The 21093-nt window shown below is 44.7% G+C and overlaps 2 protein-coding genes across 4 annotated transcripts in view; both read right to left on the bottom strand.

Annotated features, from left to right (window-relative positions):
• Nucleotides 1-270: 270 nt before the first annotated feature.
• ccdc40 (coiled-coil domain 40 molecular ruler complex subunit) lies at nt 271-11315 on the bottom strand. The gene is given in 20 exon segments (XM_024140083.2): nt 271-875; nt 1138-1296; nt 3241-3429; nt 3745-3865; nt 4134-4225; nt 4656-4825; nt 5205-5418; nt 5683-5928; nt 6490-6672; nt 7053-7296; nt 7798-7847; nt 7849-7920; nt 8108-8145; nt 8148-8229; nt 8551-8708; nt 9294-9513; nt 9925-10008; nt 10127-10266; nt 10421-10532; nt 10799-11315. Coding segments are annotated over 20 exon segments (2988 nt in total). The 5' UTR covers nt 10943-11315; the 3' UTR covers nt 271-605.
• An 837-nt stretch (nt 11316-12152) lies between these two features.
• LOC112072694 (testis-expressed protein 2) overlaps nt 12153-21093 on the bottom strand; it is a 62238-nt gene continuing 53297 nt past the window's right edge. For 2 of the 3 annotated variants that reach the window (XM_024140081.2, XM_024140080.2), the window contains exons 9-13: nt 19926-20052; nt 16266-16379; nt 15884-16093; nt 15380-15500; nt 12153-15257 (exon numbers count right to left, since the gene is read on the bottom strand). In XM_024140081.2, the coding sequence (XP_023995849.1) occupies nt 15096-15257; nt 15380-15500; nt 15884-16093; nt 16266-16379; nt 19926-20052 (734 nt within the window). In that variant the 3' untranslated portion in view covers nt 12153-15095. The remainder of the gene's footprint in view (nt 15258-15379; nt 15501-15883; nt 16094-16265; nt 16380-19925; nt 20053-21093) is intronic. The other variant, XM_024140082.2, reaches the window with a different exon arrangement.

The following is a 21093-nucleotide window of genomic DNA, read 5'->3' as shown; positions in this document are numbered from 1 at the left end:
CTAGCGATCCGTGACAACCATCTGGGACAACTTCCTGACTATGATGTCAGCGACTGCTTATTGGGTGGGGGAACCAGCCAACTGACTGATTATTATCCAATATTATCTGATATTTGACATTGATGGACAGAACCTTTGATTTATGTTAAGTGATGCTTAATGGCATTGTATGATGTTTCTCTGTTATTATGACATATGATCATTCACAGGCTGGCTTTAGTGATTCCATACTTAAGATTTAGCTAGTTTGTGGATATTAACTAAAGAAAGAATTGCAAATGTTGCTTTTATTGTTTATATATGTGTATCTTCAGTTTATCCATGGACAATAATATTTTCACACGCTGGTAGGATATCCGTGTATACTGTATATTAAATCAACTCTTCATTCTATCAACTGAAAATAAACTGAAACAAAATAAACAGAAATATTCTGAAAACCAAAATTGCCCAAACATGGCCAGGGGGAGAGCTTCCACCCCAAGTCCAGCTCCCTAATCCTAACAGCCAGAGTAACATAGAACACCATAGAGCAGTAATACCCTTCAACTATGATGGATCTCTATCTCCAATCTACTCTGTGGGTAATCCTATGATGGGGGTTTTCAGTCATGTAATAGTCTGTGGGTCTCCTGACCAATCGGCGTCTGCAGGCGCGCGGCCAGGGCTAGGGAGAGGCGTCGTAGCGCCCCCTGGTGCTGGGGAAACTCCTGCTGGACGCAGTGCAGGATGGTGGTCACAGCGTGCAGACGCTCCTCCTGCCGCTGCAACGCAGGCTCCAAGGCTTCGCTGGTGGACAGGGCGCTGTAGCGGCCCTCACGCACCGCTTGGAGCTGCTTGGCCCGGCCCTGGAGGGAGACCAGACGGGCCAGGTTCTACAGGGAGAGAGAGAGAGAGAGAGAGAGAGAGGAAGGGAGAAAGGAAGGATAGAGAGAGAGATTAGGTGTGAGACAGAAAGAGAACGAGCGAGAGAACCAGACCYAGAAAGGAAAAGAAGGATGGATAAGGGATTAAAAAAGACATGCGATGAAAAGAGATATTCAAATAGCTATGCACAGTGCAAACCACTTCTCAACTATGGATAACAATACATTGGGCAGGAATAATGTTGAGAGTGAATGTGTCTACATCGGGTACCCTCTCCTTGGTGTCCTGCAGACTTTGAATGTCTGAGGTGAGGACAGTTCTGGCACTGTGGAGCTCTCCCAGCTGCAGCTGTTTGTCCCTCAGACTGCTGCTCAGACTGGCCTGGCCCTGCTGCAGCTCCCTGAGGACCCTGTCACACTCCTCAGCTTGCTGTTAGGGGACACACACAACACACACACACACACACACACACACACACACACACACACCCACACACACACACACACACACACACACACACACACACACGCACACACACACATTAAGCATATACAGTACCAGTCAAAAGTTTGGACACACCTACTCATTCAAGGGTTTTTCTTTATTTTACTATTTTCCACATTGTAGAATAATAGTGAAGACATCACAACTATGAAATAACACATATGGAATCAGTTAAGAACAAATTCTTATTTACAAGAACAGCCTACTCCTTCCTCCCCAACGGGGATTTGAAACCCGGTCTCCCACATGCACCGCATTCTATAGTACAGACATGGCCTGCTCTCCCTTATGTAAGGAATTAGGCACTTTCCCATGTTTACTACAGTATACGTATATTGTAAATCACAGACAGTGTCACCAGCAAAGCACACCCACACCATCACACCTCCTCCTCCATGCTTCACGGTGGGAACCACACATGCAGAGATCACCCGTTCACCTACTCTGCGTCTCACAAAGACACAGCGGTTGGAACCCTAAATCTCAAATTTGAACTGATCAGACCAGATTTCCACCGGTCTAATGTCCATTGCTTGTGTTTCTTGGCCCAAGCAAGTCTCTTCTTATTATTGGTGTCCTTTAGTAGTGGTTTCTTTGTCATGAAGGGCTGATTCACACAGTCTCCTCTGAACAGTTGATGTTGAGATGTGTCTGTTACTTGAACTATGTGAAGCATTTATTTGGGCTGCAATTTCTGAGGCTGGTAACMCTAACATGCTGACCAGACCGGACACGTCGCGTGCGCGAGCGTTGCAAAATAAATTTAGAAATCCATGTTATTCAATTATTGCACCTACACTGCTCGCGAGCGTCTGCGACGCCAAGGGCTAAAATAGAAGTCGTTCCTATTTCTGACGCAGATTGCGCTTAAAGTCATCTCCTCATTGGTTTATGGAAGCAGATACCCACGTGCCATCTCCTCATTGGTTATACCCACGTGGGTGATTGAAAGACGAACTTTGTTGGCGGTTTTCGTGGTAATACAATGAAAGTTTAGATGCGATCACCATATAAGTTCAAAGATGCAAAAGCCTGGAAGGAGGAGAGATGACTAGAAACGATTCGGTTGGCCGTTTTATGTGTGGATTAATTGTCGGAGTAGAGGTCCTTGTGCATTTCAGGTAAAATAACAACTCAATGTTTATATTCCAGGACAAATTAGCTAGCAACAGCAAGCTAGCTAAATAGGACAAATTAACGTTAGCTAGCAAGTGCAAGCAAGCTAGCTAAATTGCCATACATGTTTAATGCTTTTCGTGGTTTTTGCGACTGCAGTTGAATAAACTTTTCTGGATTGACTGACCTTCATGTCTTAAAGTAATGATGGACTGTCGTTTCTCTTTGCTTATTTGAGCTGTTCTTGCCATAATATGGACTTGGTCTTTTACCAAATAGGACTTTATTCTGTATTCCACCCCTACCTTGTCAGAACACAACTGATTGGCTCAAACGCATTAAGGAAAGAAATTCCACAAATGAACTTTTAACAAGGCACACCTGTTAATTGAAATGCATTCCAGGTGACTACCTCATGAAGCTGGTTGAGAGAATGTCAAGCGTGTGCAAAGCTGTCATCAAGGCAAAGGGTGGCTACTTTGAAGAATCTCAAAAATAAAATATATTTAKATTTGTTTAACACTTTATTGGTTACTACATGATTCCATATGTGTTATTTCATAGTTTTGATGTCTTCACTATTATTCTACAATGTAGAAAATAGTAAAAATAAAGAAAAATCATGAATGAGTAGGTGTCCAAACTTTTGACTGGTACTGTACGTACTGTACATACACACAGGAACGCACACCCACCAACACACCAACTGACCCAACGACCGACACACCCACTTCCACACACCCACACCCCCACCTTCTGTGTGTCCAGTATCTTCCGACGCAGGCCCTGCAGGATGCCGTGGAAGTCGGTGTGAGTGGGCTGCTTGCGGTCGGTGCGTGCCTGGGTCTCACTGCGCATCACGATAGTCTCCCTGCGAGCCACCACTCCCTCCATCTCCCTCAGTAGGCGCTCCTGCTGCTTCATCAGCTGACCGTATCTCACCTGTAGGGACACACCCACATTGACACTTGACACTTGATTCTTACTCCCAGCACACAGCATTGATTCATTACCCAGTGAAAGCATTGGAGGGGGTGAAACAGGTGCATGAGTATGTGWGGTGTCCTAACGATTACACATTTAGTGCGCTAAGGAATCAAATCAAACATGATTTGTATAGTACATTTCGTACAAGGCAGCAACAAAATGTTGTCGTTTTCTATATGGAAAAAGAGTGTATCGATCTACAATAGGAGGGAAAGATTGTGTGATGTGAGAGTTGCACTTGGTTTCTCCAGTGTGTGTGTGTGATGTTACCTCCATCCGGTGGATCTCAGCCCTCATGGTGCGGATGTCTCCCTGGCCCACCTCAGAGTCCACAGCCGACCTGGTCTCTTTCACCAGCTGGGTCTTCTTCTCCCACAGCATGATCTGACGCCTGAAATGCACGCACACAGATAAACATCAATCAAATGGATTTCTAAATGCTTTTTCACACCAGCCGTTGTCACAAAGTGCTGTACAGAAACCCAGCCTAAAACCCCAAACAACGCAGATGCAGAAGCACGGGTGAACTAAACAAAAACACACACACACATAACACAAACATGTGAAARACACACACACGTACACTCGCACGAGGACAAGATACAGACAGACAGAGGCTCATGTTTCTAGACCAGACTACTTGCTACTGTTTGACTCACTCYGACTCCACCAGACTGTTGAACAGCCTGTCRTTCTCCTCCTGGATCCTCTCTAGCTTCATCTGCATCTCAATGGAGTCTCTCTCTGCCTCCTGAACACACAACATTACAGGAACACACTGTTTTACATGAAGTACAATGGTGTGGKGGCATTTCTATACGTCATATTTAAGTCTATATACAGTATGTCACGCGTACTGCCCTTTGATTTGGTAAAGAGCCTTTGATCTGTTGTAATGGCCAGGTATATCTGATTAATGTGGTATTTAGTTTCCTGACYCAGGAATAAGACTGTTGATCAAAATCTATCATGGAGTATCAGAAAGTGCTTTCTGTCTAGACAGAAAAAGACTTTGAAGTCAGATTTTGTAGTAAAAAAAAAGTTTTGCTTTTGTAGGGCAATATAGAATGCAGTGGTTGAGGACTGAAACTTTGTATGCGTGTGTATTTGACTGAGGGACTGATGAACACCAGAAACAGCCCCCACCATGAACACCCCCCGCCCCCGGTCACCAGTCTGACCTTGAGTCTGTGCAGGAAGTCAGTCTCCATGACGACGTTGCCCTGCTCCAGGGCCTGGTGGAGATGCCTGTTCTCACTCAGCAGGGAGTTGAGCTTCAACATGTCCGCCATCAGCTCCTTCATGTGTCTCTCCAGCTCGGCCTGCTCACGCTGCTCCTGTTGTATCTCACCTGGACGGGAGGCAGCGGAGAGGTGGGGAGTCCATGGGCTAGCGTGTGTTTGTTAGGGTAGGGTCACAAAGACCCCAAAAATGGTGAAGTGTCTTGAATTTTGTTTCAGACAGGGCGTGTTTGAAATTGCTCAGTTCGTTCACAATGCCTGGAGGAGAAGGGTACATGTACTATTTGTGTAGTGGGGCTAGATGGTAGRTGTACTGGCCATGATTATTCTATGCTCATAATTTGTAAAATGTTATTTTATTCTGTAGTGTTTTGTAAGCCCATGTGTTTGGGTACCGGTAGGTGTATGACACTAGTGTAGCAGGGCGGTGCTCCGGGCCCATTTCTCCATGGTCAGTGTGTGTGTGCGCGCCCGTGTGTGTTACCGTACTCTCGGTGCGGACTTTCCTCTGCTGTAGGATGGTGAATTGGGTCTGCAGTGTGAGCAGGGCGGCGCTCCGGGCCTGTTTCTCCTGGGTCAGTCTCACTAGTTCCCCCTGCTGCCGCAGCCAGAGCTGCTGCTGCTCCTTGATCTCTCCTCCCACCCCCTCCAGCTGCTTGGTCAGAGTACTGGCCTGGATCTCCAACGGGCCCAGGTCCTCGTGCTGTTGACGTACGTAGGGATGCGATCAAGACAACATAGAAAGTCAGGAAAATGTGCATTTTTTCCAAAGCTGAAACGTTTCAAATCCATTCTAGCTCCAGTCTTATTGTAGAGGATGGTGCTAACATAGAAATAGAATACCATTCTAGATCTGTAGGTGCCACCTATTTTAGATTCAGTACCTATAGTCCTTTATTCTTAGGGAAATAAACCCAAAATGTTCAGTTGGTTACTGGTCAGTGCTTGGTTGTAAGTTAACTCTCACCCCAGTGCTGGCGATGAGCTGCTCAATCTTCTTGTTGTAAACGTTGATGGTGGCCTGCTTGCGCTCGATGACGGTGACGCGCTTGGTGATCCTGGCCTCGCTGGCGCCGAGCAGTTCGTTGCGGCGGCTCATCTCCGTCTCCAGCGAGGCGAGGGTGCGGGCCAGACCCTCCAGACGCAGGGTGACGTCACTGCTCTCCAGCGTCACCGCTGCCATTTCGTTCTCTAGCCGGGACAGCTGGGTCTCCTGGTAGGGTGAGGAGAGAGAGACGCACACACAGAGATTGGTTTGAACACAGAGATACATTGCGCTAACAACGTTTCATATGTAGCATTGCGGTTGTTGTGGTTTTCAATTGACTAGCTCAAGTTATACCAATGTTCATATTAAATAACAACCAGATGAAACTCCTTCTGTACGGTAATTCTACAAAGTATCCCATTCCTAACACATCTCCACAATATGATTGACAATACACTGCTAAATAGTTGTTGTAATATTATGAATTACTTGAAAACTCCCGAAATAAACTTATGTGAGCCCCACATTTTTTTWAAATTAACTAGGCAAGTCAGGTAAGAACAAATTCTTATTTACAATGACGGCCTACCCCGGCAAAACCCTCCCCTAACATGGACGACGCTGGGCCAATTGTGCACCGACCTATGGGACTCCCAATCACGGCCGGTTGTGATACAGCCCGGGATCGAACCCGGGTCTGTAGTGACGCCTCTAGCACTGCGATGTAGTGCCTTAGACCGCTGCGCCACTCAGGATCCCCAAAAATACGGCGACCAACCCTCTCACCTTCTCCCTCTTGTGGGCGGCCATCTTGTCGGTGAGGCGTCGGGAGTACTTGGTGGCCTTGTCGTGGGTGAGATGCTCCTGCATCTTGGACATGATGCGGTCCTCCAGCTCGATGCGCCGCACCCACTCCTTCTCCGTCTGCTTCCTCAGGGAGGACACCTCCATCTGGCGCACCCCACACTCCTGGAGAGGGGGAGGGGGGAGAAGAGAGGTAGGGAGATGGGAGGGAGGGGGACAGAGGTTAGAAGTGTTTCCTCGTACTATCATCCACTTACATGAGTCACGACAACAACAATACAACCCTCAGTCACTTCATATTGAGCGGATATTGCATTCAGAGGAGCCTGCATAGGGAAAGAACAGAAGACACACCAAGAACAAATCAACTGCTGACTTTTGAGAAAGAAATCGAAGAAACAAACCACAATAAACGCAAGTCTTTTGACTTCCTTGAGTTTTTATCCTTGATGATTCATTTCGATGTGTGCATTGTTGATTCCACTTGGTTAAAGCAACCTATARGCATTTCAAATGTGTCAAATAAAACCAATTCATCCACTCACTGTGTTGACGCGCTGCAGTGTCTGCTCGGTCTCCTGCAGGGTCCTCGCGTAGATGCTGTACTGGACCTGCAGCGCCTCCTGCTGGCTGTGGCTGTGGGAGATCAGCTTCCTGGAGGTGGCGCTGTCCAGCTGGGTCCGGTTCAGTAGTACTGTCAGCAGCTCATTGCGCTCCCCCTCCCGCGTGATGGACTTCTTGAAGCCCTCGATCTCGGTGTCTAAAGAGCGGACCTGGTGGGTGGCCGTGCTGCATGGAGGCAGGGAGAGGGAGGGAGATTGACAGACGTGTACACGGTGGCATCACACAGGTGTACAGCATGTCCAGTCTCAAGGAGAACGTTTGACCAGAGCAGACCAGCAGGACTGATGTACAGCAAATACAAATTGTATTGTAAATAGACATTGGACAGTGGCCAATGTACATCTTGCCAAAAGTAGTGCATCAGATAGGGAATAGGGTTGCCATATTCTCTCCCGCTGTAGAGCGTCTAGCATGGCGGTGTAGGCCTCGTCTCGTCATGCCCGCCAGGCTGCTGTTCTACACTGTTTGGTGAGGTGTGTGTGTGTCACAGGCAGCTGGTGGCATCTTAATTGGGGAGGACGGCTCATAGTAACGGCTGGGAACGGAATGTGTTTGATACCATTCCATTCACTCCATTCCAGCCGTTACTATGAGCCGTCCTCCCCTCAGCAGCCTCCTGTGATGTGTGTAGACTCTACACAGTGCTAGGCGTTTACGTGTCCTCACCGTAGAGCCTCCAGCATGGCGGTGTAGGCGTCGTCTCGTCTCCTCATGGCCCACCAGGCTGCTGTTCCACTGCTGCAGCAGCTGCCTCCTCTCCATCCCCAAAGAGTCCATCTCCATCTGGGCCTGTATCGAGAGACACACAGGCAAAAGGCACCACCGTTCACCACCATTCCCCATTCCTTCTGTGTGTACAGCTTTTGTCTCAGCCTAAGCAGTAACACATTTCTTTTATTTAAATACTTGAATCAGGTGTCATACTGATTGGCTGGATCAAAAGCCTGTACCCAACCTGGAGTGGACAGTAGTGTACCTCAGAGAGGGCCTCCTTGGCTGCCTGGGTCTCCTCGACTGGGCGATGGTCTGGACTTCATACAGAGCTATCTGCTCCGTCAGCCGCTCCATGTGTTTGGTCAACCGCTCCACATACAAGTCCTGAGCGAGAGGGGGGGGGGGGGGGTAGAGAGTGAGAGGGGGTAGAGAGAGAGGGGGGGGGTAGAGAGAGAGAGGGGGTAGAGGGGGAGGGAGGTAGAGAAAGAGAGAGAGAGACGGGTCATATAGGGAATCACCTATAATACACTGCCTGAGAAGATTTAGCCACAGCAATAAGAATTATTTGAAATTCTATTTCTAGACCCTTAGCAACTGGTCCAGGACCAGTTTTGAGGTTTGGCTCAGCACGGTTAACATTAGAACTATCATGCCAATCAGCTGATCTTGAATCAGTTGTAAAAGAAGGAAGGCGTGTGTCCTGACCTGTTTGTGTTTCTGCTCCTCTGCCTGGGTCTTCTCGGAGTAGGCCTTGCGCGAGGCGTTCTTCATGGCCGTGATGTCAGAGCGCAGGTCGGAGTTGACCTCCTGCATGTAGAACAGACGCAGTGCCAGGTTCTCTACCTCACTCTGCAGCTGGGACACTGAGGAAGGAGGTGATAGACGTAGTTAGGGACAGGAGTTTTTCCTGACTATGTCACCTGACCAGGAAAACCTTTATATCGTTATGGACTATTATAACTAGGCTAGGATCCTGATTTTTTCCCTTGATTAGGTCAAGAAAAACTCCTGGCCCGAGCCATAGTACAGATATAGGATCTTAATTTGACCTATATTGTCACAGCAAAATAAGCGCATAATGTTGCTTGATCGGTGGTTAAGCTATTAGCTGGCCAAAAGTAGGTTACCTGAAAAGTGCAATTGTGTTGGTGTTAGTGTGGGTTTTCAGTGAATTGATGTAAATCCCAAAGCTTATCTGCATTTCCTGTGGCGCAGACAACAAAAGAGTGATCAAATGAAGATCCTACATCTGTAACAAAGTGACAACACCCTACGTTCACAGAAACTTGTGCTTTATGACAGTTGATGAGTCAATGTGTCTATGTTTCCTGAACAGTTGTTAAGTATTAATACAATCCTTGTATAGTGTCTGTCCCCATCAAGTCASTGAGTGGTCTCAGCACAGAATTTAAAAAGACATACTAACTGTGTATCTTCATGGGTCTCACCGTGTGACCTCTGCTTGCCYGCCTGGCTGGCTGTGGTGCGGTACTGGCTTCGGACCCCCTCCAGCTGATCCTGGGCCTGTCTGCGCTGGGCGGCCGCCTGCGCGTTGGTCTCGTGACGGCCCTCCAGACAGGCCTGGAGTCTGGCCAGCTCCTGCTGTATGCCGTACAGCTCCACGCCCAGCTCCTCTCGGTGGTCGCTCTCAGACCTCTCTATGGCCATCTAGGGAGATGGGTGGAGGAGGGGAGGGAAAGAGATCATAGGTTGGGGTCAGAATTGCATAGGGCAAATGCATTAGAAATGCACTGCAAGGCCAGTGGATGTTTTTTTTAATGTTATAACAATAGTGATTAATCCTTGTGAATCAATTGTTGTCGCTTATAGATCATTTCTAGTTGCCGATTAGCTTATTCTGTTTTTTGAAACGAAAGCACAGGGTCACGTTTCGAGATTGAGCCAAAACAAGTCAAGGGCGCCCTCTCCTGGGAAAAAGGAGTGACTTCAAAAAGGGGACCTACGAATGGTATGAATCGTACTGCATGTATACTGTAAAGTGGATGTCCATGTTGATTTGATTGTGTACCATTGTAAAGGATGAAGAGACTTTGCTTCAGAAGAAGAGAGCTCCTGTACCTTCTCGCGCAAATCCATGTTGAGTCTCTCCAGTTGCTTATGGAGGTGGTTCTTCAGTGCAGTCTGGAACCTTCTCATCAGCGGCTGCAGGCAGATAGGAGAAACCACAGTAAGACGTTCATCTGATAACCATAACGGGGTTTAAACCTTAAGTTATTTAAAACCATGTTAGCASTGATGTTAAGCGGGAAAACTGCTTTACGTGTTCAGGGTCCAGCACGATTAGCTCATCTTCCTCATCGCTCTCTTCCGCCGCCCTGCGTAACCCGTCCCCATCGCTGTCAGAGAGGCGGACTGAGAGGTGCAATGAGGGGTGAGGCGGCAAGGGCATCGTTCCGTTATCTGGCACCCCAAAAAAACAATGTTTCATGATCACTCCTCAACAGATACCGTGCTTGACAAGTCACAGTGCCCGAGTCAATTACAAAGGGGATAGAAATCAGTTAAAAATGTCCACCATTGTTCTATCCCTCCCTCTTATTGAAACCCAGCTGACCTGAGTTGCTGGCGGGGTTGGCTGCGCCTGTACCCCTGTTTCCTGACTGTGACACTGGGTAACCAGCCCCCGCCTCAGCCTGCTCTCTGTCTGACTGCTCTGCTGATCCACCCTGCATGGAGGACAGACAGGAGGACACTCAGGAAGTCACTTTTTGACCCATAAAGTTACAATACAAATAATAAAGTGTTATATTTAATTATGTGCATTGGACCATTGCCTAAATCATGTCTATATCGTCTTTTGGGAATAATTTCARGATTTTGAATGATTACAAATAAAACGCAGATGATACAATATCACGAGAGTCACAAATCCTAACTTGAGAAACGTGTGAAAAAACGTATCCTGTACTGTAGAGTAGTATCTTTCACAAACCTCCTGCACAGGTAGCACAGTAACCCCAGAGTCCTCTGCTGCCTCGTCAGCACCACCTGGCTGTTTATCGTACCTCCCCTCCTCCTGTGGCGGGGTTCCCCTCCTCTCCTCTTCTCCTCCTCCCTCACTTCCTCCACCCTCCATTGGACTCGGTGGGAACCAAGATGGTTGACTCTGTCAGCACTACAAGAAGGTTGTCTTTGTGACAACAACATTGGATTTCATTGCAGTCATGTAGGCAGGTAGCCTAGCGGTTAAGAGCTTTGGTGACAGTAACCGAAAGGTTGCTGGTTTGAATCCCCCAGCCGACTAGGTGAAAAATTAGTTGATGTGCCCTTGAACAAGGCACTTAACCCTAATTGCTCCTGTAAGTCGCTCTGGATAAGAGTGTCTGCTAAACTGAGCCACAGGTCCCGTGTGGCTCAGTTGGTAGAGCATGGCGCTTGCAACGCCAGGGTTGTGGGTTCATTTCCCACGGGGGGACCAGGATGAATATGTATGAACGTTCCAATTTGTAAGTCGCTCTGGATAAGAGCGTCTGCTAAATGACTTAAATGTAAATGTTAAATGTAAATAATGTCACCTGCTCTTTTAACACCCTTTCACTGAAAGCCTTACCTGCTTCTTGAGTTATTAAGGAGTTATCTCTTCAGAACTGAAAGAAAGGTCAGAGAATGAAAATAATGTATTGAAGCAATAATGCAAATTTAAAAGTTGGCTGACAAAGCCTCCTGTCATCACCTGGGAAGACATGACAGAGTAGACACAAATATTTAAATATTCACTAACGTTATGAAGTTGAAGACAATCATTCATTAGYCCCTCATACTGTACCTTTGCTTAAAAATGAAATAAGACAGATACCTATGATGGCTATGCCTACTACGCGCATTATTTCTCGTGGAATGCTGCTATCCACTTGTCTTGAAGTTAGCGTGCCTATCCGTTAATATGCTATTAACGCTAACGTTAGCTAGATTGCCTAACAGCTTAAAATACCAGWATGTTTTAAATATTCTCGAATGCATAAGTTCCTAAACCTTACGGCTGCTGTATCACCTCTTCAGCAACAACAAATAATCCTGTAGCTCGAAATACGAAATTGAATTTGCAAACTAAAAACAGCTACTCACCTCTGTTTGTCAGCCGGCCAGGCGTTGCTAGGAAACGATTAACTTCCGTGAAGGGATAAGGGGTAGAGCCTAGTCATTGGATAGTGCCGCCCCTATTGAATAATGAAATGTGTGGACTATTCAAGCTTTGCAGTACTGTACATGGCTTATCAGAAATGGAATTTGAACATTTTAAATATAGATGCATGGCAATTAAAATAACTTCAGTATATGACAAAAAATTGGTTCATTAAAAAAATCTTTATTTCAATCAAGAGCAAATAATTGCAAAGCAAGTTGATATTTTTTATKATTTGTACCACAATACCATTGCAATTCAGTCGTACAAAATCGATAACAGAAAAGAACAAGGCCTGCTAAATCAACATTTGTAAAAATAAAAAGGCATTATTTTAAAGAACTTCCTTTATGGAAACTTGGTCTCTCCCAACTAAGAGACCAAGTTTCAGCCAAGGAGTAGACATGGATGAGGCTCAACAAATTTGTCCTTAAAAATCTAAATAATCCATCTATTTGCAGACTCATCAACTCTTATTATATAAATCTGATGAGCTATTCATATCATCATTCTGTCATTGTATTTCAGAAAAGCAGACAAAGRGTTACAAAAACTTCTAATTCCAACCTGGTACTAGACCTACATTCAGGTAATAATTATTGGCACCCTTGATAAAGATGAGCAAAAATACTATATAAAATAAATACAAATACTGAGCTATATTGCACACTCCAAAAAACTGGGGAATTCTATTATTTTATACTAATAAAATTGCTCAGAGAACGAGATGTTCCTTAACAATAAAACATTAAAAAAAAGAGGGGTCAAAATTATTGGCACCCCTGTTTTCAATAGTCTTAGCACCCTCCCCTTAACAAGGATCTGGAAAGATTCTGTATGGATGAACGGTCCAAGATCCCTCCCACTGTGTTCTCTAATCTTTTTCTTTAAAGGCTCAGTGTCCTTATCCCACAAAGGTACGATGCTTGAGTTCTGAAAACAGGGGTGCCAATAACTTTGATGCCTATCTTTTTGAGTATTGTTTTATTACTTTTTAAACTAAATCTCTTTCTCTGAGCAATTGTGTTAATATACAATAATCGCATTTTCAACATAAAATTACATGCAATATGGCGCAGTATTTGTATCATTTATTTTAGTATTTTTGGCTCATCTTTATCAAGGGTTCCAATAATAATATTACCAACTGAACGATCAATAAAACGAAAATTAAACAAGAAACCAATTAGAAGTAAAAGGAAAGTTAAAAAGGATATTCCTTCATCAAGGACATTCTACAACAGTGTTTTAGCYTCCTGACAAATAAATGGAACGAAACGAAACACAAATAGGAATTCATGTAAACAAATCCAATGCTAAAACTGTGCATTTAAAACTTTACTTCAAAATGAAGAAAACATAACAGTAGAGTATAGAAGGTGATTCAGACTTCAATAGTGATGATTTGAGACAGTTAACCGTTTATTTTAATATTAATGATGGTTTTGGCAAAGGGCACACTGCATCATTTTGTTTGACTCTACCAAGTGTCATTTAGCACGTCTGGCAAGGGGGCTCATTTCCAAGCATTGGCAACTGTTGATGATGGCCATTTGAAAAAACATTTTTTTTTAAATTAAAAAAAATACATAACACTTCCTACATCATTTGAAAAAAAGAATACATGAAAACCTAAGTTGTGCCGAGTACGACAGGAATGGTCTCAACATGTGCCATGGGTATTGTACATGCTAGAGAGAGCATAACACAATAGCACTGCAAATATGCAATACATGTCTGTAGATACTATTTCATTAATAGTGTTTACAAGGAAAACATAAATCAAAACTTCTGTTTTAGTTGTGCAATACTTGGCATACCCCAATCAGCATAAWCCATGTGATTGGTTAGGAATAGTTTCCATACAACAAACAATAAAACAGTCCAATGTCAATGTAGCCATACATACATTCAACAAAAGTGTTAGGCCCATTATGTACATCTTTTCAGAAATACACATCTTTACAAGATTATATATATATATATATATATATATATACTATTTTCTCATTGCTCACCTCATGTCCATAGTTAGCAAGGAATTTGCATAGGCATTAGTGAATTAAAGACACGTGTTGCCTAGGTAATGACGGCTAACCCTATAGCATTGGCTTCCAGAGAAAATTGAGGGGAGGGGCTTCATATAGCTGCTTCCATACAGATACGGACACAGTGATCATTTGCATATAAAGAGGTGTGGTGTACAGTTAAGAGGGGAACTTTCCCCCTTACCACTGCTATAGGGCCAGACATGTTCTCATCCCCGAAATGGTTAGGATTTGGGGTAATCTGATTCTAGGCCTGTGGTAAAGGGGAACTTCTATCCCGAGCAGTAAGAGATGTGGGGTCACAACACAATATATGTGTATATACTGTTAGTGTTCACCTGGACAAAGCATAGGGTGCATTTGATGCCAATGTGACATTGTCAAAAGTATGCACTCCTGCTTCTAGTGTCAGGCTTCACACACACATGCACTCTCTTGCACACACCCGTACAATAACAAAAGTATAATCTAGCGGTGGCATGTCTCATTCAACCATTTCTTTTCACCTCATTCTCTCTCTTGATTTGGGTCCCCAAACAAAAGTTGTCTATCTAGGACGTAAGGTGAACGGTGAATGTGAAATAACCATGTGTTCATAGGACACTGTGTAACCTTATAACGCACAAAAACTCTCCACACCGCTCCACCTATACCCCTAGCGTCTAACCTGCCCCTGTCAAAGGTTGTATCACTGTTACATTTGTGCCATTCTGAGAAAAATCTACTTTTCTAAGTCTGTTCATCCTACACAGATTTTTTAAAAACAGAGCAGCAAGTGACAGTTTTTATTTTTTAGTGTTTGTCCTTCCTGGTTGGTTGACTGACCTCTGTCTCGTTCCGTCAGTGAGCTTGTTAAAGGTCAAAGTTCATCTGATGAGGTCATCCTGTTCTGCCAGTYACAAAAAAGACCCTTGGGTATGGAGCTATTGGAATGTCTATGTGGTAATAACGGATGTCTTTTTGTATGTCCTTATACACCGATAAGCCTTATACTACGACAAGGCCCCCTGGCTCCCATTCTAATTCACACGTTTCAGGCAAATACTGTAAACAATCCTTCAMATGCCGCTAGTGGCGCCCCCCTCTGTTTCGGAGGGCTCCGTTTCCCTCTGGGTCGTATCGGCTGTGGAGGTGGAGGGCGTTCCAAAAGAGCGGGGGTCCATGGCAGAGTGCATGATGGTCAGCCACAGGTCGTCCATGTTTGGCATGACAAAGATGTTCTACGTCGAAGAGAAGATGGGAGAGATTCAGAGATGTTACATTTGATGTAGTATGCTGACATACAGTTTGGACAAAGTACGGTATTACGCACACACAGGCATGCAGACACACACACACAAACCTGAAACTCCTGGTCCAGTTTCTTCTCGATCCAGTCGGTGACGTGGGCCAGTGTGACCTCTCTCTCCCCCAGTTTGGGCCGAGCCTTCAGCTCCAGGTGGGGTGGACTCCTGAAACCATACCTGCAATTCAAAACAGAGTCAACAAACACCCTAGAGAAACACCAGAGTGTAGATTTCAACTATAACAGATCATGCAGCACTGAGCCATTTGTTATTGTACTATGTGGGCAAGTTAATGGTAAAGGTTACTCAGAATAATAAGGCACACAAAATATCAGTTTCTAGGGATGTGATCAGTCACCAGCAGAGGGCACAAGTGCATTGCAGAACATAATTAACTAATGCACAAGTATGCCAACACGTGTTTGATTGACACCCCGATAATATAATATTAAAGTGTATTCATTATGTATTGTGGTGGAAATTAATGTGTTGGGGTGTAGCATATCCTGTTGCTGGGCAGAGGTATGATGTATAACTATATGAAGCTGTTTAGAACATACCATATCCTGTCAGTGGGCGGGGGTGGGATGTTGACGGCCAGCGTGCCCCTGAGCTCCTGTACCTCCACGGTGAGCAGCAGGGGCGTGTTGGACACCTCCTCCATCTTCTTCTTGATGAACTCCGTCTCGGTGGCCTTCTGGAAGTACTTGGACTTGGCGATCTTGTCCACGAAGCGCATGATCTTACTGGGCTGGCGGCCCCCCATGTATCTAAAGGAGAGGAGAGATTTAGGGGTTGTACTTTGTCGTGCAAATCTACCTTGATTTATGTAAAAGTCTGAATTACGTGAAAGTCTACATTAAGATCAAGTCTGGATTACATGAAAGTAGTACAGAAAGGTACTTTAAAAGGTAAATAATCAGGGTAAAAGTAAATACTCACCCCTCTGCTCCAGGGACGTCATTGGTGACCTCTGAAGTATCCTCTTCGTCTGAGGACCCAGCACTGGATGACTCCTCATCACTGTCAGCTAGGCAGTACGTCCGTGGTCTGTACCTGGCGCACACACACGATTCAGTATGGATTCATCCCCATTGTTTTCAGAGGGAAAGCTGACTCTTTGAACTACAAAGCCTGTTCATACAGTGGTTCCTCCTTTAAAAGTTGCGAGCTTACACCGCGGGACTTAGAGGTACCCAGCGTCACAGCTTCATTGCTCCAGACCACCACAAGGGGGAGTTAGAGCACTCATTATGCATTTGGGTCCCAAGGTTTTTATATGACCAATCATATCGACTGGTTCCAATGACGAATTTGACGCGAGCCACTCGTCCGTGGTGACTTTCTTCAGCAAAGATGACTGACAAAACATTACGGGGGAAGCAGATGTAAATCGTTATAATGTCATACATAACGAGTCAAGCAAAAAATGAACAATTGAGAGGAATATGTTAGTTAATGTAGAGACAATCGATTGTGCATATTTTTTTGTCATTAAGTTAATTTGACGAAAATCGCTATTTATCAGGTTTTTTCCCCAGTCATATCCAATACCAGCTGTATCAAACTCCATTCTTTGAATGATGCTGTGTCTGCATGTATGTATTACAATTATACACTTAAACAGTGTTTACTACTCCTGCTCCTGGYACATCAATGATACACATTGTAACTATGCAATAGACTAGAAACATGATTTAAGTAAAGGCTGATTTGTAATTCATATATACAGAATTAAAAAAACAGTACATCCAGCCAGCACGCCCACAAGCGTGCTGAATGAAGCGTGGAGGAGAGCAAGGAACGAGATGGGAGTAACAATCCAGGCTATTTGCTCTGAGACTGGCATAATAATGTAATGAAACAAGCAGGGAGCAGGTTTKGAACCCTCAACATTCTAGTCTGAAGGCTGTTCCCAAATGTATTAACTGGGGTTGGGGCCGATTGTGGCTAAAAAAACTTTATCAATTGTAATCTTTAACATGTGGAAAGGGGAAAAAGCATTGTTATTAGTTTTTCACAAACGTAGCAGGATGGGCGAATAGCTGAACAATAGACTATTCACCCTTTATTAAAGAATTGTCTAATAGCCGAGCTAGGTGTGAACCCCCCCTCTCCCCAGCTTGAGCTGTGTGAACCCCTCCCAACAAATAATTTGTATCCATCTTTCCACATATACCTACACACGGTTAATGTTCTGCGGAGAGAAGTATATATATATATATATATATATACATACATACACACAGAGTTGAAGTCAGATGTTTTACATACACTTAGGTTGGAGTTATTCAAACTCGTTTTTCAGTGCATGACACAAGTAATTTTCCCAACAATTGTTTACAAACAGGTTATTTCACTGTATCACAATTCCAGTGGGTCAGAAGTTTACATACACTAAGTTGACTGTGCCTTTAAACAGCTTGGAAAGTGCACAAGTCCCTTCTACAGCAAAGCACCCCCACAACATGATGCTGCCACCCCTGTGCTTCACGGTTGGGATGGTGATCTTCGGCTTGCAAGCCTCTCCCTTTTTCCCCAAAATATAACGATGGTCATTATGGCCAAACAGTTCTATTTTTATTTCATCAGACCAGAGGACATTTCTCCAAAAAGTACGATCTTTTTCCCCCATGTGCAGTTGCAAACCGTAGTCTCGCTTTTTAATGGCGGTTTTGGAGCAGTGGCTTCTTCCTTGCTGAGCGGCCTTTCGGGTTATGTCAAAATGGGACTCGTTTTACTGTGGATATAGATACTTTGTACCTGTTTCCTCCATCATCTTCACAAGATCCTTTGCTGTTGTTCTGGGATCGATTTGCACTTTTCATACCAAAGTGCGTTCATCTCTAGGAGACAGAATGCGTCTCCTTCCTGAGCGGTATGACAGCTGCGTGGTCCCATGGTGTTTATACTTGCGTACTATTGTTTGTACAGATGAACGTGGTACCTTCAGGTGTTTGGAAATGGCTCCAAAAGAACTAGACTTGTGGAGGTCTACAATTTTTTTTCTGAGATCTTGGCTGATTTCTTTTGATTTTCCCATGATGTCAAGCAAAGATGCACTGAGTTTGAAGGTAAGCCTTGAAATACATCCACAGGTACACCTCCAATTGACTCAAATGATGTCAATTAGCCTATCAGAAGCTTCTAAAGCCATGACATAATTTTCTGGAATTTTCCAAGCTGTTTAAAGGCACAGTCAACTTAGTGTATGTAAACTTCTGACCGACTGGAATTGTGATACAGTGAATTGTAAGTGAAATAATCTGYCTGTAAACAATTGTTGGAAAAATGACTTGTGTCATGCACAAAGTAGATGTCCTAACCYACTTGCCAAAACTATAGTTTGTTAACAATAGATTTGTGGAGTGGTTGAAAAATGAGTTTTYATGACTCCAACCTAAGTAAACTTCCGACTTCAACTGTATATTACATAGGATATGCAAATTCACGAGCATCACGCTCTCTACCTACTCCGTGTAAAGAAATTCGACTGCAACCAGAGATCTGTATATAATGACGAGATTCTCATGTCTCCGCCCTAACAATGGGAGTCGTCATCCCAAACAAGGTAAGACAGGCGACAAGCATAGGTCCAAAATAATCGCATAAACGCATTGGGATTATTTTGGAAAGATTTGTGAGAGTGAAACCTCTCGCTTTGCATGTTCCTCTCTGCTGTGTTTCCCTGTCATCGCTCGCTTCGTGACTGACAGGAGCCTATCCTATCAACAGCTCTTTAGAAGATGCATATCGTTCCTTCGAGTGCGACAGTGCTCGACGGACTAGCGAATTTAAACGTTTAAATGAAAAGTAACGTAGTTAATATGAAGTGGAAAATGTAGCAAGCTGAAAATGAGTCTAATGGGCTGATTAGCCGACAGCTTCAGCCGGCGCTAATGGAAAACACTGAGTATGGACTGACGCGTCCTCTTGAGATCCCCTTTGTTTTAGAATTCACATGAGGACACACAGATTCTGAACACTGACAAATTGAACCCATTCACAATGCCAGTTAGATAGGATGGAAGCTATATGTAATGAAATTACCACAAAAACAGATTGAAATGGAACGAAAATGGAAATGAGAAGGCCCCAGAGAAACTCTGCACTCACCAGGTGAAGAAAATATCCATATAAGGGTGCGTCCAGGAACAGAAGGAAGGAAGGACAGAGAAAAGGGTAGAGTGTACAGAAGACGAGTTAAAAGAGAACTGTAGCTAACCCCTGACCCCGTGGAAAGCTAATTCTGTCATTATCATGTGTTCAGAGGAGGAAAACATTGTAAACCTTTAACAGTTGTTTCAAGAAAACCAGTCAGTGCAAATTTGTCGACAAAGCAGCTTTGAATAAGGTTAATATCCGACTGGATAGTGAAGAGAATGTCTCATACTTCCCATACACCGAGTAGGCTACACAAACGTTTACTGTGGAAAAACAAGGTTATTCCACCCTTGAGAGCAATTATGTTTATTAAATGTTTCATAGTTAAAATACTGTTAACCCTACACCGTAAACCTATCATGAACGTTTAGAATCATTATTAGAGTAGGTCACACACCAGTCAGTGTTGTGTTAGTGAGGACCGTTCCTTCCCCTTACCCATCCTTGCTGATATCTCTGATGCGCACGCCATCTCCGTCCTTCCCCAGTCTGATCAGGTTCATCTTGGTCTCCAGGGTCATCAGGAAGGAGCCGCTGTACGAAATCTCCAAGTCAAACCACAGACCTGGGGGAGACAGACATCACAGACGTAGGCCAGTGTGAGTATCTGTGTGGGGCGGGGGACGACAAGTTTGTGTGTCCGTGTGTGGAGTCGCAATGACACATCTCAGTGTGCGTTTAGAAGAATCACAATGGAGTGGAAGAACGCACATCAGATGATCATTTTGACAAACCAAACTACTTCAACCAGCTTTGATCAGTAACCTACCACCACTGACTGTAGTTTGAAAAATATCAGCGCTTAAAAGCAGCGCTTCAGGTAAAGCAATTGGAAACGACACTAAGTGATGAACTTTCCAGATCTGCAGAGCCTAAAAGTTGAGTAGACATGGCTAAAGGTTCTCAGTCTGTGGCGAATGCTCCAGGACACTAGCCTTCAGTCTGCCATTCACTTCTGCCTCCCTCCCTCGCACAGTCTTTCTCGCTCCCCTGCCTCGTCCTCTCCCACTAGCATCTCGGACCCCCACGTTCATCCCTCTCTCAAATCTCCCTCCATCTTTCTCTCATTGCCTGACAGTGGAATAGAACCGAAGGGAGGGATACAAAAAGAGAGAAAGAGAGAGAGATCACAGGACCCTTTGAACAGAGGGGAAACAGTTGGACACCGTGCGATACCCCTCATAGGGCTCGTTTGATGTCAGCGGGGTGCTGCTCGCTGTATAAACATGGTTCTCTTCTGAAAGCCCCAGCCCTGCTAATCTGGGTTAGAGAAATCTCCTATCAAGGCCCCGGCCCAAAGCCCCCCTCGCATGGGGCAGGCCTGGGTTCTCCGACAGGGGGCCCATCACACACAATATCACACACAATATTACACAGCAGCACAGTACGTGAACACACACTAGCACATACACGCTAACACACACACACATCATGGAACTGTACTTTGGGAGAGTGCTACTTTACACCACTAGGGGGCACTCATGGGTTGATAGATGATGCAGGCTTGTGTGTGTGTGTGTGGGTGTGTGTGTGTGTGTGTGTGTGTGTGTGTGAGAGAGAGAGCAAGACAGAGAGCTAGAGAGAACACACACTTTCTCTTGGCAAC

The sequence above is a fragment of the Salvelinus sp. IW2-2015 genome, unplaced genomic scaffold, assembly GCF_002910315.2.
Source record: "Salvelinus sp. IW2-2015 unplaced genomic scaffold, ASM291031v2 Un_scaffold2004, whole genome shotgun sequence".
Lineage (NCBI taxonomy): Eukaryota > Metazoa > Chordata > Actinopteri > Salmoniformes > Salmonidae > Salvelinus > Salvelinus sp. IW2-2015.
Note: the sequence above shows the minus strand (reverse complement) of the source record. Positions and strands in the feature narration are given on the sequence as shown.